General features: G+C 40.8%; 1 protein-coding gene across 2 annotated transcripts in view; it reads left to right on the top strand.

Annotated features, from left to right (window-relative positions):
• Positions 1–18560, top strand: part of RAPGEF4 (Rap guanine nucleotide exchange factor 4) — a 175305-nt gene that overhangs the window by 7206 nt on the left and 149539 nt on the right. For both annotated transcript variants that reach the window (XM_064162704.1, XM_064162713.1), the window contains exons 2-4: positions 3178–3320; positions 4409–4497; positions 15777–15923. In XM_064162704.1, the coding sequence (XP_064018774.1) occupies positions 3178–3320; positions 4409–4497; positions 15777–15923 (379 nt within the window). The remainder of the gene's footprint in view (positions 1–3177; positions 3321–4408; positions 4498–15776; positions 15924–18560) is intronic.

Raw genomic sequence — 18560 nt, 5'->3', positions numbered from 1 at the left:
GCAGCAGTGTTGGAACTGCTTGGCCTCTTGATAGCCATTAAGAGGCTTCTAGATCCTCCCTGGCTCTAGCATGGTGCTGGGAAAGAGGCAGACAATCTCTGACCTTATCCTGGTTCCTTTTGGCAGGGAGGTTTGCAGAGGTAGAGGCAGGATCTCTTGCAGATGTGCATAGAGCACAATGTCGGCAGCACTTCTCACTACCTTGTGAGGTAGTTAATGCCTTCTGGTAAACTTGAGTTTCCAGGTAGTTCAAGCTTAAAATATCAGGGCTAAGCTGGTCTGAAGCACAAGGCAGTGCAGAATATGTCCAAGCCGAGAGCAGTGAGGCAGAGCAGAATGTAGAGCAGTGCAGCACACACTGAAGCAGAGGTATCAAGGCAGAAGCAGCGCAACTGCTTGCAACTTAGCGCAATTTATGTTATTTGCCCAAGTGCAAAGGCTCCTCTGGCCACAGAGATTTACCAGTCAAAATGGCATTTGCAAAACTGACCATATTAGGTGAGACCAGGGCTTGCTCACCCTTATTTGGGCAAGACAGCATCAAGTACCTAAACAGCTGTGGGTACCTGTTTATCACTTTGGGAGGGACATAATGGCCTAAGCCTTGTCTTACTTCCCCCATCAGCAGAAGGGTGGGGCAAGCCAGGACATCCTATAGGCCTATTGGCCTTCCAGGACAACACTCATCCTCTGTGTATTTATAAACATTGATAAGATCCTTTTTTTTTCAGTCTTCAGGCTAAATAACCCCAAGTCTCTCAGCTTCTCCTCATAAGGGAGGTGCTTCAGTCCCCTACTCATCTTCACAACCCTCTGCTGGACTCTACCCCATCATTCCTTGTCTCTCTTGATCTGAGAAGCCCAGAACTGAACACAGTACTCTAGATGTGGTTTCTCTAGTGGAGAATAGAGTGGGAGAGTAACACCTTCGTTCTGCTGGTCTCTCTTTTTAATGCACTCCAAGATACTACTGGCCTTCTTGACCACAAGGGCACATTACTGCCTCGTGGTTAGCTTGTTTTCCACCAGGACTCATCTGTGTGGCTCAGCTACCTGTGAGATTGCTATCCTTCGATGGTGACTCAGTTTACTCGGGTCGTGAAGCAGTTTTGTCAGAACAAAGAGCCTTTCCTGCTACTCCTATGCCAGACACAAGGCACTCCTTGCCACATCAATAGAAGTGAGCCCTGCTCTCACCTTCTTCAGAGACAGGATTTCCCTCTAGTTCAGGAGTCTTCATCAATTCTCAGGAGAAAACCCTATGCAGTCTGTGAATTAAAATTCCCCTCCCATCTTTTTCTTTTGACAGGAAGGGAAGCAGAAGAGATTTTTGCCCTCATTTCAGAAAGTGCCAAGGGCACAGTGTTGATTAAGTTTTGACACATATTGTTTGCTAACTCTCTTTGCTTTTTCCCTGTCTGGCTGCATCAAACAATTGAAACCACTAAATCCTGACATTATGCAGCCAGTTCTATGCATGTGAACTGGTGGATTTGAATGAAAGTCTGCTAGGAGCATCTGTATGAGTGAGAGTCTCAGACACAGCTTTTCTAGGAAAAGGAATACTCAGACAATAATCTTTTCTTTCTTGTTGGATTTTGCTGTTAATTTTGAGACTCCATAAATTAACGGAGTTAATGTTGCAAGTGTTGGTGTAGTTTGGGTGGGGAGCTTTTATAAACGGCTTTTAAGTCTGCTTGCAAGCTGCACCTCCTAATCTTCTTAAAAGGATTTTGACAAGAGAGGTAATGCTTATTAGTACCTGTCAGCTAGTGCACATTCAAAAATAAGGAATGGGCGAAACCTTACTTGAAATATTTCAAAAGGGAGCTGTTGTAGTTGGATGTTGTTTGAAATGGTAAGAGGATGTCTGTGATGTAAAGAATTATTATTCTCATCTGTAGAGGATAGAGATTTAATCCCTGCTAGACTTAATTTCATAAGGAAGAGGAGAGAGATTCAGTGTGAGTAGGATTTTGGCTTCTTCCCTTACAGTGTGGGTGTAACAATAAGATTATAAAGATATCTATTTCTGAATTTGGTTTTTGGTTATTGCAAGCTGTCTGACTTCTGTTCATTTAGAAGCTCATCCAGTGTAAAATTAACTAGCTAGCAGTATTTAGTGAGTGATGGGTCTAATGATCATGGGTGACTGTATATCCTCCTGGTACTCTTTCACACAGAAATGATTTCTGCATCTGATCCTCATGATCTCCTAGGAACTTTCTCTGTTTCTTTCTGTGTGTAGTGGCAGGCATTTAGTCTATTATGAAAGATTCTTTCTAATGCTGTCAGCTAGTGGTTGGCTTACCTGCTGATTCATAACGTTTGATAATCACATTTAAAATACATGTTATGGAGCTAGTTCACTTTAGTTTCAAAAATAGGTAGTAATTTTCTGAACTTGCTGAACTGCTGGTCCGCATAGTACTTTGTTGGAGAGAGTTCTAGATGTTTTTTTTTTGTGTTTTTTTTTCCCTTGAAATTGTGTTTTTTAAAGATATTACTGTCATAGCTTGCAAATACACAAAATATTTGGATTGAAATTCTTTACCATTACCAATGAAGATTTGAGATGCTTGCTTGCATATTTGATTTGTCCAACATTAAGAGACAGGAACTTTGTGAAAGAGAATGTATTGTTAAAGCTGTCTTTCTTGCTTGCAAGTGAGAGAGAACATTCAAGCTAGTTTGTACCCAGCAATGTGTGCAGAGGAGAGCTGTCCATATAGGTGTTAATACTGATATCTGAAGTCTGTCGCTTAGCCAAACAGAGATGTTCTGTTTTGGGCACTGATTCCACAGACCTCTTCTGTGTTTGGGCATTGTTTATTTGTGTCCTCTTGCAAACTTAAAACTACACATAATTTCAAGCTCTTTATCATGAAATACTGTATCATTATATACACTTTTCCCATAATTGCTACAGCAGGACTTTGGTGCTAAATAGGGCTTCTGGGTGCTGCCTGTGTTGAAATGATAGTAGTGATGCTTAAGTTGGAGAAGGACAATTGTTAGGATGTTTTGGAAGGGTTTTGTCATTTGTCCTAAAGCACATTTTAATGGGTTGGTATTATAGTGTGACAGTTAATCTAAACATTTGTGAGTTTGGCACTTGCAAATGGGGATGTTTCTCTGATAAAGCTTCTGAGAGTTTTGTCCTTTGTTTTCATGCAGACCTTTGGAACGTTCCAGTGAAGATGTAGATATCATATTCACACGTCTGAAGGAAGTGAAAGCTTTTGAGAAATTTCATCCAAACCTCCTCCAGCAGATATGCCTCTGTGGATATTATGAAAATCTGGAAAAAGGAATCACATGTAAGAGAGCTTCCTATGCTGATCTATTTTTTGTGGATTAAATTGGCTCTTTGGTTAGGATTGTCTCTAGGAGATCAGTGAGAGAGCACAATCAGTGGAACAGCCTTACAAATGTTTAGTCATAGTTAAAGGGAAGGCAGGACTAAAGTGTTGCTTGCTTTACAAACACAGAGTGTAATGAATCTATGGTAACAAAGCACACATTATCACATGCAGGACTTTGCCACCGTTTTGTTGAAAGACTAAAAGCAAGTTATTGCACTTAAGCCTTGTTCTTACCCTGTAAATATATTATTGATCTCTTTTGTAGGTTCTTGGTGATGTCAGGGGCAAAAGTGTATAACGTAGGCATTTCACTTAATAGCATGTGGTTTGCAGTCAGTCTCAATGACACAAGGTAGATTTGCAGAGCTGCATGCTTCTGTGGGCTGCAACAGTTCTGTGCCTGCTGTGGCAACCCACGTGCCAGATAAAAGTGGACAGCTGCGCTTGGTCTGTGAAGCTGAGATGGAAATAAGTGGTGTCCTGTGATGGCAATGTGTGAGTTCCTAGAGCTGTACCAGGGGAATAGCTGATGGAGATAATGGTATTGAACAAAGTCTCAGGCAGCCCTGATAAATCTGGCATGCTTAAGACACATGGCACTTAGCATTTGCTTAGAGTAATAAGAATTCTGGTCCTCTATAATCACACATTTGAAGTGTCTGAACATCAAAAGTACTGCGGTTACTTCTCAGTCAGAACTCCTGAAGTCAGTGGGAGCTGTGTCTGCACTGGAAGATTTTGAATTTCAAAGGGACATTGTTCAAAAAATATTTTTTGTTTGTTTTGTTTTTAACTGAGATAGCAGTAAAAGCAAAGCAAAAACAATTCTGTGTGCTTTCACTGTTTCTGTAGTGTATTGACCAGATTGCTAAAGGATGTGCCTTCCAGTGTCATTGGAAATATTACTGTAATAGTGAATAAGTAGTTTGATACAACAAATTCTTTAGTGCCAGCAGTGACTACAGTAGTACAGTAGGAAAATGTTTGCTAATGCTGCTAAACTTAAAGACAGAGCTCTTACTGATAAGATTTCATCTTTCCAGTATTCCGTCAGGGCGACATTGGGACAAACTGGTATGCTGTTCTGACGGGATCACTGGATGTGAAGGTTTCTGATACAAGCAACCACCAGGTAAAGTGGATTTTTCATTGAAACAATCCAATCAGTAGTACAAAGAAAGAATTTAACTTATGTTGAGGTAGATAACAGCATGTATTGTACAGATATTTTGTCTTGTCACAAGCATGTTTCTCTGAGTTTCTGTTGTCCTTTCTCTACGGAGACAAATTATGCCATTTCATTTAAAGAAAATGAAACTGTAATGCTCTGGAAAGAAGTCTGCATTTTAACATGAAACAAGACTCCCCAGTCTTTTCTAGTAGTGCCACTAAAGATCTAAGAGTTATTAATTAATTTCCTGGAAATATTTTAATTCAGCTCCTGTTCAGAAGGTCCAAACGAACTCACCAACAGTACAGTTCAATAACAGCATATTGCAGTCTCCACTGCAGGAATACTAAGTATTACAGTAGTAACAGAGCATAGGAGCTGCTGCCATTGTTGTACTGAAAGACTGGAGGCAGTGCCTATTCAGTGTTAAGAAACAGAACAAGTAAAATTCACCCTAAACTGCAAGTGATTTCTCAGTATCTTGTCACTTCTGGATTTAGGAAATTGGGAATTTGGAGTAAATACATAATAAGAATAAGGTATTTATCCTAGAGAGTCTCCCTTTGATGTTGTCTAGTGTTATGCTGACCACTGATGCACTTCCTGCTGTGACCTGAGTCTCCCGGGAAGGCATCGTGTCCCATTCCCTGCTTCTGTGCGCGAGATCCAAAATTCTTCCATCATTTAGCTAAGGATGGGGTTGTACTTCTGGCGTGACTCATTGTGCTCTAGAACACTGCTTCTTTTGCCCACCTTGACTGAATATAGCATGCATCGTGGGGGTGGAGGTGTATTCTTTGCCCAGAATTTGGCTGACTGGAGAAGATGCCTTCATTGGAGGAAGTTCCTTCATCACAGCAGATTGGCAGAGATTTTTCATGTTGTTGGGCACTGCAGTGTGGGAGCACTGGGTCTTTCTACATCTTAAAGTGATAGATACAAAAGGAACTTCTTTCATATCATCATTTTTAGTGATCTTTTCACTATACTAATTAGAGACTGATGGAGAATATAATTAGCATAACTTGAGCAATTCTCAGCATGGCCTTCCTGTCATTAATACTGTCAAAATTTGGAGCAGTACTGGGCTCTTATGAGACCCTTTTTTGTGCAGGTAGGTCTAAAGCAATCAGGAATATTTTCTGGTGTTTGCCAAGAGATGGCACCACACTGTTATTAAGGACTACTGCTCTTTACTGAATCAGAAAGAAATATGTCTGCAAAAGTGGTCTGGATGTGTAAGTTAAATTAAAAATCTGTTTGGAATTCAATTAAGAATCTGTTTCATTAGATGGAGGATGGAACACTTGAGCCTTCTAAGAAATCTACCCTTCCTCTGCTTGTTCAGTTTCACTGTGTTTTGCTGCCAGTAGGAGACTACAGAGCTACATGTAGTTCCAGTTCTAGAAATTATGTTCTGCAGTAATTTCTTAATCTCATGTTTCCTTCTCACACAATGAAAGAACTAAACTTTTACCACTGCCTAGTTGCCACAGCATACAGCCAAACTGCTAAAAGGACAGCAGCTCATGCGTTCTAGTGCTGGATATGTTTGGTGACTTGGGAATCCTGAATAGTATTGGGACTATTATTTGAGTCTAATATTTTCTCTGGGTTTGCTTCATCTTGGTGTTTACACCATGTCACTCTTTGTCCATCTGTGATCTCCTTCTCTTTGTCCTGCTTTTAGCTCCTTCGTGTTGTGTCCCAGTCTTGCTTGTACTTCCTTCTTGTCACAGTGCTGGCCATTCTTGAGCTTAAAGTGCTTGCTAGTGCTCCCTGCCTGCTGTGCTCACTGCAGACTTGAATAACGGAGGAAGTAATGGCTCCATAGGTGGATAGCCCTGACAGACTCAGTTGCCAGTATAGTTTTCCCAGCTAGGAATGGATGACCAGTGCTTAAAGTGCAGGGGTGCTTGCAACCTACCCTGGAACATGTTTTCTGGTAGCATCATCTGGGAGCAAAAGCTTCCATTGCAAAATCATTGTAATTATTAATTGCTCTGTTGTTACTATTATGCCATAAATAACACTGAAGTTTGTGAGAAACTTCCATCAGAGAAGACATACAGAAATTTACCTGAATTTACAAGTTTAGAAGTTTGTAGTCTTGTGTAAAAATAGAGAAGGACTATGCCATCATTTCCAGGAAGAGATGAGCTAAATTCATATTTAGGTTTCTAGTGATTAAAAAGTCTTTAGACAAGGCTAATAATCTTTTTAATAGTTAAGATGAATAGGAGGTTGTACTCAATCATAGAAATACAGAATGCACTAGGTTGGAAGGGACCTTTAGAGGTCATCTAATCCAACTCCCCTGCAGTAAGCAGGGACATCTGCATTCTAGATCAGGTTGCTCAGAGCCCCATCAAGCCTGATCCTGAATGTCCCCAGAGATAGGACCTCCACCACTTTCCTTGTCAACCTCTTTCAATATTCCACCACCCTCATAGTAAAGAATTTCTTCCTAATGTCTAGTCTAAATCTCTGCATCTGTAGTTTAAAACTGTTGCCCCTCATCCTATTGCTGCATGCCTTTGCACATGGCCTTTTTGAACCTCATGAGGTTCACCCGGACCCATTTCTGCAGCTTGTCCAGGTCCCTCTGGATGACATCCCGTCCCTTTGGCATATTGACCACACCACTCAGCATGCTGTCATCTGCATGCTTGCTGATGGTTTCACTCAATCTCATTCTCCATATTTTTGATGAAGATATTGAGCAGCAGTGGTCCCAGTACTGATCCCTGAGGGACACCACTTGCCACCCATCTCCATCTGGACATCCTAAGTTTTGCTGCAGCTTGAATTATCTTATGGTTATATGATGGTGCCTATAGTGTTAATGTAAATCTGGAAAATCAGTGTGCTTGATTAAATATATATTAGTCCAAATTTTACTAGGTGTTTTATCTGTCTACCTAGGAAACTTACATTTCAGCGAGGCTGAATCATAGAATCATAGAATCAACCAGGTTGGAAGAGACCTCCAAGATCATCCAGTCCAACCTAGCACCCAACCCTATCCAGTCATCTAGACCATGGCACTAGATGCCTCATCCAGTCTTTTCTTGAACATCTCCAGGGACAATGACTCCACCACCTCCCCTGAGAATAAAAGCATTGTGCAGCAGCTAACTCCTTATGCAGTCACCTTGGTGTTTGGTAGCTTTCTCTGATTAAAAGTGCAGTAAGTTGTTGTCCTTAGTAAGAATGTCTAAAAATGTCCTTTACTCCTGCAAGGCCTATAGTTGTGTGTCTTGCACTAGAAATTATGTCTAAATGCACTAATGGATGAAGACTTCAGTGTAGCTAGTGAAGTATTAATTCCTACCATGGTGCACATTAACTTACTCATGCAGACATCTGTGATTACTCACAGGAAACGTTAGTAATGCTGTATTGGGACCAAGTTAAGAATTCATATAAACAAAAGCATAACATCAGTCATTGTTTGCTGTTATGATAAGAGGAAGCATTCAGTTTATCTGTTTAAATGTTTTAATAAAGACAAAAACACATAGGATCTCATAGATGAAGCCTGGGTTTCACATTGGTGAAATCCTTTCTGAGTGCTGGCAAAACTGTTCTCTTGCCACAAGAGGGCAGTGTTAGAATGCATAAAGGGCTGAGGACAGAGGATCGCTGATACTGAAATACCTAGTTTGAAAATCATGTTCGACTATGTGTTGTAGCTCTGTTTTAAAGACTTTGACTAGAGCAGATTTCTCTATGACTGTTGGTTCTGTACCACTGAGGTGGTAAAACATGCTAGCTGCTGCTGATCGTGGTGATAATTTCATTTGCCATTGAAAAAGGGATAATAAAACTTACAGCACAGAAATCTGACAGGATTTAGTCATTCAGTACATCCTGAGTGGTGGTGGCCGGTCTGCATTCTGTGCATATTATTTGTGAATTATCTGGGTATTCAACATCCAAGAAGAGACTGAAGAGGAATTTTGTGTTAGGTTGGTATATTTTTATTATTATTATTATTATTTAAGATAAAAATGTCATGCTATGAATTGCAGGGGTAAGTGTAATGAACTGTTCTGGTCTTGCCTCAACTTGTTTGTAACACCCTGATGAGTGCTCTACTTAAAAGTCACACAGGGACTTGGTAAGTCTCCTTCAAAATGAACAGAAAACACATCCTGTTTAGAATCTTATCAGAAAGAGATCTTTACCTTCAGTTATGATTAGATTCTGAATGTAATTTTTAGTTGGCACCATACCCACCCAATGTTGCAGCCAAGGTATATGGTAATAAAAGTTCCTTTTAGAGAGATTCCTCATTTGTTGTCTTAAAAATGCTGCTGGTTGCCTTACGTATGTTTAATTTTTGAACTCTGTTTTGAAAATGAATGGATTCAGATCTCTAAACAGTTTAGGAATGTGATTTAGTGTTGACCTTGCAGTGCTGGATTGAGGATTGGACGGGACAAGCTTGAAGGTCTCTTCCTACCAAGTATGTTCTGAGATTCTGTGAGATTCTGAAGGGTGACTGTAGGTAAGGTCTCAGAATAGAGCTGAGAATTAATATATTGTGGTGAAAAGCATCAGTGTGACATCTGTGTCAGACTCTGTAACATTGTGTTTTTCTGAGTAAGATTCAGAGCCCTTTTCTCAAGGTGATTAAGATTTATATTAGTTTCTGATAAAATGGGAAGGAATGAAGAGACAGAAGACAAAGAACCAATAGCAGTTCAGTCTGCAGGTTTGCTGTAGTCTGCCAGCTGAATTGTAGTGCAAGTGGGGCCTATTGCTAGTTTATTTTGCCTATGTTTTTAAAGCTCATCAGTTTTTAAAACCAGACCAAACTGACACACAGGACATTGACTTCAAAAACAATTAGCCTGTTTTAGAAAAGCTTTAACAGAGGATCTGTGGGTGCTTAGGTAGTACAGCAGTGTCAGTTGCAGGAAGGTTCAGAAGGCATCAAAAGCCAAATAAGTTAGTAGGGTTGCCGAGGAGAGTGACTGTGAAGTCAGAGGTTCAGATGTCCACATAAGAACAGGAAAATATTTCTACTTGTTTCAAACCGAGGTCAAAGAAGTTATGTTATAAGGTGAAGTGAAAATAAGGAAAGAGATTTCCTGGAACACAAACCCTATGAGGAGAGGCTGAGGGAGCTGGGGTTGTTTAGCCTGGAGAAGACGAGGCTCAGGGGTGACCTCAATGCTGTCTACAACTACCTGAAGGGACATTGTAGCCAGGTGGGGGGTGGCCTCTTCTCCCAGGCAACCAGCAATAGAACAAGGGGACACAGTCTCAGGTTGTGCTGAGGAAAGTATAGGCTGGATGTTGTGAGGAAGTTGTTGCCATAGAGAGTGATTGGCATTGGAATGGGCTGCCCAGGGAGGTGGTTGAGGCACCGTCCCTGGAGGTGTTCAAGAAAAGCCTGGCTGAGGCACTTAGTGCCATGGTCTAGATGACTGGCTAGGGCTGGGTGCTAGGTTGGACTGGCTGATCTTGGAGGTCTCTTCCAACGTGGTTGATTTTATGATTCTATGATTTCAACAGGGGATCCTTGCAATACCACTTTCTGCATGTGAATTGTATTACGGATGCATGTAAAGAGCCATTATGGATTTTGGAGATAACCCATGTGACACAGGGTTTGTGTGTAGTCTGTGGTGTGCTCTAAGTATGTCCAAGCTAGCTTTAACAGCAGGCAACTGTTCTACCTACTGTAACACAGAGGTTGGCTGGACCTTTGTGCTCAGCTGAGAAGCAGAGTGTGTCGGTGCGTGCTGAGCTCTGCAATGTCATGAATGTACTAATTTTGGATTTGAACTGAGCTTGTTGAAAGTTAATATTGAAAAAATTTATTTTTTACCTTCCCTTTACCTGATTATTTTATGACCTTGCAGCCAGATAGCTGAGAAAAAAGTCCAAGATGTTGCAGGTAGCTTTTAGAAGATCAGGTAGGAAGATATAAAATAATAGAATATTTTATTGTGTTGATTCTATGATTACAGTTAATTTGATCTGTAAATATTTTAGTTAGGCACTAGAAGAAAAATTGGTCACAGTCTTTCTAGAAGCATAATGTCTCCTTTAAGCAGATCACCTTATCTTGTATAAAGAAGACAGATGACCATATGTTAGAAAACTGCAGTTCTAGTGTGGGAAGGTATTCGTGAAAGCAGTTTGACAAGGATTTCCTTTCTGGATGGCAGAAGTGTACTCCAGTGGAGGTAATGGGGCAGAGAAACACGTTGTAGAACAGATAGTTTACTTTCATCCTTCAGTTCTTCTGTTTATAAAAGGAAATTTCTGCAGAAGACAAACTGAGCTGTTGTGCTAGTTTGAAGCTAGCTAGAGTGTTTTGGTGAGAAAAACTAGATTACAGGCTGTGAAAGTAAAACAATGGTGATGTCTACTTCGTTCATAGGCTTGCTGAGATGCATAAGAACAAGAAATAAAAACATAGATAACCACTCTGACTTCGCCTGCTGGGGAACTCTGAGCTGCATCTCTAACCTCACCCCTCTCTGCCGTTTCTTTTCTAATCGACTTTGCTTCCTAACCCCCTGGCTGAACCTCTTATTCTTCCTTGGGACTGGGGTAAGATTGAGAGGGGTAGGGGGAAGGTGAAGAGGCAGTTGAGAGCCCCTCCTGGGGACTCAGGTTTTCTGGAAGAGGAGTTGTGTTTCTGTATTACCTTTTACCTTGTATATTTCTGTATGTAACTGTATATACTGTAAATATCTGCTTGCATATTGTGCTAGCTGCAAATATAAGCTTCATTCGTATTCCCAGAGCCGGCTGAGTCTAGTCTGGGTGATTTCTAAAGTGTGGGGGGATGGGGAACACCCAAACCATCACAACTGTGTCTAAGTATTAATAAGAAAATATCCAAAATGCCAGCTTTTGCAGCTCTCCAATTAAGCATGGAGATAGTATGGTGTCCTGGAAGGACACAGGTGCAAGGTGAAATAAAGGTACAAGATGTGGGAAAATGATGACTTGAAAACCAAACTCCCTTATAAACTCAAAATACTGAATAAACTTTCAAAGAAAGTTTTTTTCAATCAAGCATTCATAATTTCCCCCCCTCTATTTTCTTCACTTCAAACACCATGGTTGTGTTTGCACGCAGTATAAAAGTTCTATTTGCCAGGTTGGAGAATAGAAAGTGTCACATGGACACCTGTGCCTTGTGATGGCAGAGTGGGGAGGAAGGAATCGGGCAGAATCTTGGTTTTGATTCTTGTCCATTCCATAGAATGGTCTTGCAAGGTCAGTACTGTTTTAGGGTGATGCAGGGGGAGGTTTAACAACTTTTCACTGCGTGTGTCTCACCTGCCCATGGGAGTCAGTGAAACTGAGTACACAAACAGCCTCTGATTTAAGCACTGCCTGTTTGTGATGTGTTCAGAGGACAGATAGCAACGGAAACAAACTCATCTTTTTAGGCCTTTAATCCTGCCTTTTAAATATCTGTGTGGATTTTAGCTGGTTACCAGCAGCTAGAACACCCTGCTGTTTTTAGGATTGCAAAGGGGAACAGCAAACCGAGTTTTGAGCTGCTAGCAATCCTCCTGGAGACTGCACTGAACAGCAGGAGATTCTTGAGTGTAAGGTTAAGAGGCGTAATGGGAACTGCACGCCTGAATCCCTAGAAGACAGGAGATGTATAAACAAGGGACAGAGAGAAAATGGGGCTCTGAAGTCTTGAAGAGCACAGATGGGCTTGTGCCCTAGCTGACTGCAAGACTGCATCTCTGTGGAGAGCAATGATAGCTGGGGAAAAAACCTGAAAGGACTTTCTCTTGATAGAAGCCTGGACTTTAATGAATGCACCTAGCACCATTCCAGCACCCAACAATGTTATCTTAGAAAGTGGTTCCTTGACCAGCACCTTTCCTTTTCTTTTCTATTCTATCTCTAAAAATATATTCTTTAGGGTTGTAAAGAATCAAAAAAGTTGAGGCATTTCAAAGGAGGTAATTTTTTGGAGAAGATGGGAATTGAGTGAGAAAGAAGCTGAAAAATGTAAATATTGCTTCTTATCTATGTAATGGAAAAGTTTCTTTTTCTGCCAGGCTATTTGATTTTTCTGCCCTAAACAGAGATCTTTTATCTGAACTTTTCTAAAGTTGAGCATGATGTATTTGAGACCTGGAGATCAAATTTTATGTAAACAGGAGACACTTCTTTTTTTGGTGGCTCCTTTGAGTGCCTATGTGAGCATGGTAGCATGCATACAGTGTTTTAAGTTCTGAAAGGCTAGAGTGTTAAGGCAGCACTTCAGTGTATAGTCTGTTTTACAGTCTGCTTGTAGAGACTTCTGTTTAGGTGCCTAGGTGCTCATTCCCAAATATTCTTTACTCATAAAGAGTGCCTGTTCATATTTGCCTTCTCTGAAAAAATACTTTTTGACAGTTGGTAAATTCTCCCTAGATCTTTCCTCAGATGTAATTGATTTTTTTTCCCTGAACACCTAATTTTATATGGTAATATCTGTGCAAAAGCAATTTGCTATGGTTGAGGAAACTAAACTATTATGGGCATTTGTCTTTGTAATGCAATTACAAAGCAGCTAACTTGATCTTAATATCATTTGCCTATTAGCACTTATTAGATGCATGAAAGCAAAACAATGCAATTTTAAACACAGAAAATGCTGCTAAAATGTGCTCATGCATCTCTGTGGGATTATCAGGCACAGCAATGCAGTGGACAAAATTTTCTGCTTTTATATTTGCAGACATTTCACAAATCCTACATTTTAGAATTAAATTACATTTCTAATGTTGTACAGAATCATAGAATCAGTCAGGGGTGGAAGGGACCACAAAGATCATCTAATACCAACCCCTCCTGCCATGGGCAGGGACAACCTGCCCTAGATCAGGCTGGCCACAGCCTCAGCCAGCCTGGCCTTAAACACCTCAAGGGATGGGGTCTCAACCACCTCCCTGGGCAACCCCTTCCAGGCTTTCACCACTCTCATGCTGAACAACTTCCTCCTTATGTCCAGTCTGAATCTCCCCACCTCCAGCTTCACTCCATTCCCCCTAGTCTTGTCACTCCCTGATATCCTAAAAAGTCCTTCCCCAGCTTTTTTGTGTACCCCCTTCAGAAGTATTGAGTAAAATTAGCATGTTTTTATATGTATAAACATATTTGTGTATTTGTGTGCACCTATGATTTTCTTAATAAAATGTAGTTTGTATCAGTTTAAATTTTTAATGCTGTTGCTGTTTTTTAATGGCCAAAATGACACTTAATGCCCAGGTTAGAAATAGACATGTGTAAGTGTTCAGCTTCAAGCCTGTGCTGAGAAATACAGCAACTTCTAAGTCTAAAATAGGGCATACATCCAAAGATCTTGATTCAAGCAAGTTATTTATTCTATTTTATTGTCTGCAGTAGCTCATAATTTAGATTGAAACTGTTAAGAGCAGTTCCTGGCTGTGACTGTTTGGGTGTTACTGTCCCTCCATTCTTACAAAATCACCCAGAATAGACTCAGCCAAGCTGGAAAGAATGAAGCTTTATATTTACAGCTTAGCACAATATATGAGCAGGTATTTACAATATATATACAGGTATAGACAGAAATATGCAAGTTAAAAAGTAATACAGAAACACAACAGCCCTCCCAGAAACCAGAGTCTCCAGGAGGGGCTCCCAACCACCCTTCCACCTCCTTTCCACCCCTCTACCTTATCCTAGACTTTGCCTTACATTCAGGGTGAGTTTGGAGGATTGGCCAGGGGGGTTAGAAAGCAGAAGGATTAGTTACACAGACAGCAGGTTATGGAGAAAAGTGCCGGCAGACAAAGCCAGAAAGCAACTCTGTCATCTATGTTTGTGTTCTTGTTTTTATATTTCTCAGCAAGCCTATGAGTGAAGTAGACATCACCATTGTTTCCTTTGTACAGTCTATAATCTATTTTATCTCACTAAAATATCCCAGTTAGCCTCAAACTGTCACACTGACTGAGGGGTTTAGCCATCTTTCTGTGCTATGAATGTCACGTTCTCACATACTCTTTTGAGGTGGACTTTACTCTGTGTTTGGGACTATCCCTAGTACTGTTCCAGATTGGTCCTTCAGTAGTTTTCTTTAAATTTCTGGCTTACATAAAAAGAATTTTATTTTTTAAAGTCTGCTGCTTAATTGACAAGCATTCATTAACAATTGAGAGATTGACTGATACTCTCCGCAGAAAGGCCAAGAGATGATGAAACTGTGTGACTGCATTGTGCACAACCCTTGCACAGCAGAGAAGTACATTATAAACACAAGAGTCATTGGAAGTTATGCTTACTGAGAAAATGTAATAGTCCAATTCTCTTTCTGCTGATGGTAGCCTCTATAGGGCAGACATTTATATTCCAAGATTGCATTTCTGATTATAGTTATCTTAGAATCATAGAATCATAGAATCGACCAGGTTGGAAGAGACCTCCAAGATCATCCTGTCCAGCCTAGCACCCAGCCCTAGCCACTCAACTAGACCATGGCACTAAGTGCCTCAGCCAGGCTTTTCTTGAACACCTCCAGGGATGGTGACTCCACCACCTCCCTGGGCAGCCCATTCCAATGCCAATCACTCTCTCTGGCAAGAACTTCCTCCTAACATCCAGCCTACATTTCCCCTGGCACAACTTGAGACTGTGTCCCCTTGTTCTATTGCTGGTTGCCTGGCAGAAGAGACCAACCCCCACCTGGCCACAACCTCCCTTCAGGTAGTTGTAGACAGCAATGAGGTCCCCCCTGAGTCTCCTCTTCTCCAGGCTAAACACCCCCAGCTCCCTCAGCCTCTCCTCATAAGGTTTGTGTTCCAGGCCTCTCACCAGCTTCGTCACCCTTCTCTGGACACATTCCAGCACCTCAACATCTCTCTTGAATTGAGAGGCCCAGAACTGAATCTTCTGAACACCTCTGACATTTCTGAAGGATCTCATCATCACAACACCTTTTAGAGTTATATAAGCAGAAGTGGTTAAGTTTCTTCCCAAGGTGGAGGTGATTCTCCTGTTCTCCACTTTGCAGACAGGAATGTCTAATTCAACCAGTGGCCATAGGAAACAGAAGTCTGACTTGCTTCCACATTGAGGCTTCCTGTATTAGTAATCCTGCACACTGAATTTTATTGACACTTCTAATTACTTTAAAGCAAATAGCCGAAGAATCTTAAAGCAAGTGTGATATAATACAAAGACTCCTAAAATGTCCTTGAATGTTTAATGTGTGTCATTTTGTTTTTAACTTAAAGGATGCTGTGACAATATGCACTCTGGGAATAGGAACTGCTTTCGGAGAGTCCATTCTGGATAACACTCCTCGCCATGCAACCATTGTCACCAGAGAGTATAGCGAGCTCCTTCGAATTGAGCAGAAGGACTTTAAAGCACTTTGGGAGGTAAATTCAGATTTATTTGCACTTTATGCAGGAAAAAGTGATTTAACCTTCTGAGTGTTTGTAAATGGATTATCATCTCATCTATGCTATAAGCAAAGTAGTATTTCCTTTAAATTAATTTGGACAAAAAGAAAGTAATTTTACATCTTTTTAGTGTTTCATATTCTGCATGACTCCTGCATTTCTTTCGTGTGGGCTCTTCAAGTGAAATAACTTAGGTGAAATTTCAGGTGGAATTTATTTGTATACTATAGGTGTTGCTTTCTTAGCCTTAAACTTGCTACTATTGCCAGCATTTATGAGGAGAGTCTTTCTTTAATATATTCTGATATTTTAAATTATGCTCCAATACTCCTGTCTCATTACAACCTTCAAGGGATTTAAAATTTGCAGATGGGTCATGATCACTTAAAAATTAAGTTACTGATTACACATGAATTCTCTTAAAGCTTTTATTTGTGGAGAATGTACTACTGAGGTTCTTCATTCTATAACCTCTGTGCACTTTGATATCCATGCTGAGAAGACTTCATTAACACACTACTGTGCTAAGTTACTGAACTTAAATCAGTTTGCTTTTTTGTAAGCTTTATACTTGATTTGAAGTGTTCTGGGAATGGGAATGCATACTGATGACTTGGCCCACACTACTGCCAGTTTGTGCTTCCAGCTTGTTTAAATGGAGACTGTACATACTTAGGTATTGTGTAGAGCTGTCAGATAGTGTGACAGTGTCTCAAAGCTGCAGGTCTAGGGACACTATATTTCAGAAATAGATGCTGGTCATGGCATTTTAGTTCAGATGCTCTCCCAAGTGCAGACAGAGAGGGAGTTTTTTGCTTTCTCTGTTCCTGATAAAGAGCAGTATTATATCCCAAGTAATTGTCCTAAAGCAGTACTGAAGTTGAAGTATCACCAAAAAAATCACATCCACAACTAACTACACTGACTGAGGTAACCGTGTTAATATCACCTGTCTGCAAATACGTTGCCTTGAGCACAGTTAATGGTGCAGCAAGACCAAGCATGAGACAACGTTGAGAGAGTGAAGTGTCCTTGCCCTGACAGTACCAACTTGTTTTCTTGTCAATGTCTACAGCTTGTCTAAAATACTTATAAAGCCTCATAGCACATTTGAATAAATTCAGCGTGTGATATTTTTCTGCAGGCCATAGTTTTTTTCTCTACATGTGTCAGTCAAGCTCCAGAGAACAGAGATTAAGAATATCTCTGTTCAGAGGGGCAAGATCTGTTCTTATAGACTTCCGTGTTGTGAAATTAAGGTGCAAGCAAGATCATATATCACCACAAAACTATTTATTAAAGGGTAAAGTTGAACAAAACGGAGAGAGAGAAGGGGAGAGAGAGAGAACAACAGAGAAAAAGCAGAGAAAGAAAAGAGCAGGGATTGTATTACCATCAGCTGCGGATGGTGGGGAGAGAGAGGGAGACGTGTGCGTGGCCCAGGGATGGTCTTCTGTGGAGCTCGTCTGGTGATGCTCTGGTGGTGGTGCAGCTCTGGTGGAGGTCCACACTTCGGCAGGCATTGCTCATGCCCTTTTATACAGTTTTTTAGATCGGTGTCCGGGTGCAGCTCTTGTCCATTCGCAAGGGTCCGGTGGCAGCACAGGGAGGGGGGTGGGGGGTAGAGCCTCTGCCCCCTCCCTGTGCTGCTTACCTGTCCGAATACACATAAGCCTTTTCTCTTTGGGGTAGTTGACATAAGATGTACATGTCCTGGACATTAAAGCCAGGCTGAGGTCCAGGAATTTCTTCCAAGGCATTGTCTGTTGATGTGCATCCCTGAGCTTTCAGCCAAGCACCTAGTCTGAGCCCCGGAGGTTAACAAAGTCTTTATCTTTGTTGGTTAGGGAGAGACCAGGGCAATCTTTATCTTTGTTGATGAATGAGAGAGTATTTAGACGCTCAGAGTGTTGCTTTATAGTTTTAGACCCTGGCCTTGAAAAATTAAATATGCCAGCAGTCTCAGCTGTTTATCATATGCTACATTTGCCAGTGGTCAGAAATGTTTAATGTAGATAGTGCCTTACAGGCTCATTATGGAGAAGGATAAATCTAACTGTGGATTTCTCAGCTATCTTTTTTCTTTTTAAATTCACCTCTAATTGATACAAGCAGAGTCATTTGTGCTGTGTGTGTGGCTCTCCTGATAGGCATTCAGATTGTTGGTTTCCTGTCAGAAACGACTGGGAGTGGAGGTTAAATTCTCTTCTTAAATATGTTGAACCTTAAAACGTATTTAAAGTTGGTTTAAAACAAAAAAATGGCTCTTTAATCACTAATGCAGTGTTATTTCTAAGAGTTTTTCTGATTTTGACAAGTTTTTGGGTGATAAATTGTTTTGGAAAAGGTCATGAGAACTGTCCCAGAGAACCTCAGTGCACATCATGCATATCACAGATTTTATGTAACTCTGGCAGTTCCCGGCCAAGGGATTTAGCCATCTATCACATGAACGACATGTGCTCATGTTTGGGACTGTGCTGAATACTCTGTTCCAAGTGGGGTTGGACCTTCAGTAGTTTTCTTGAAATCTCTGATTTATGTAAAAAGAATTTTAATTATTTTTTTTCAGTCTGCTGCAGATGTAAGTCACGGAGCACAGTTTAGCTTTGT

The sequence above is a fragment of the Pogoniulus pusillus genome, chromosome 2 (assembly GCF_015220805.1).
Source record: "Pogoniulus pusillus isolate bPogPus1 chromosome 2, bPogPus1.pri, whole genome shotgun sequence".
Taxonomy (NCBI): domain Eukaryota; kingdom Metazoa; phylum Chordata; class Aves; order Piciformes; family Lybiidae; genus Pogoniulus; species Pogoniulus pusillus.
The sequence above is the reverse complement of the archived record's forward strand: the minus strand, read 5'-3'. Positions and strand labels throughout refer to the sequence as shown.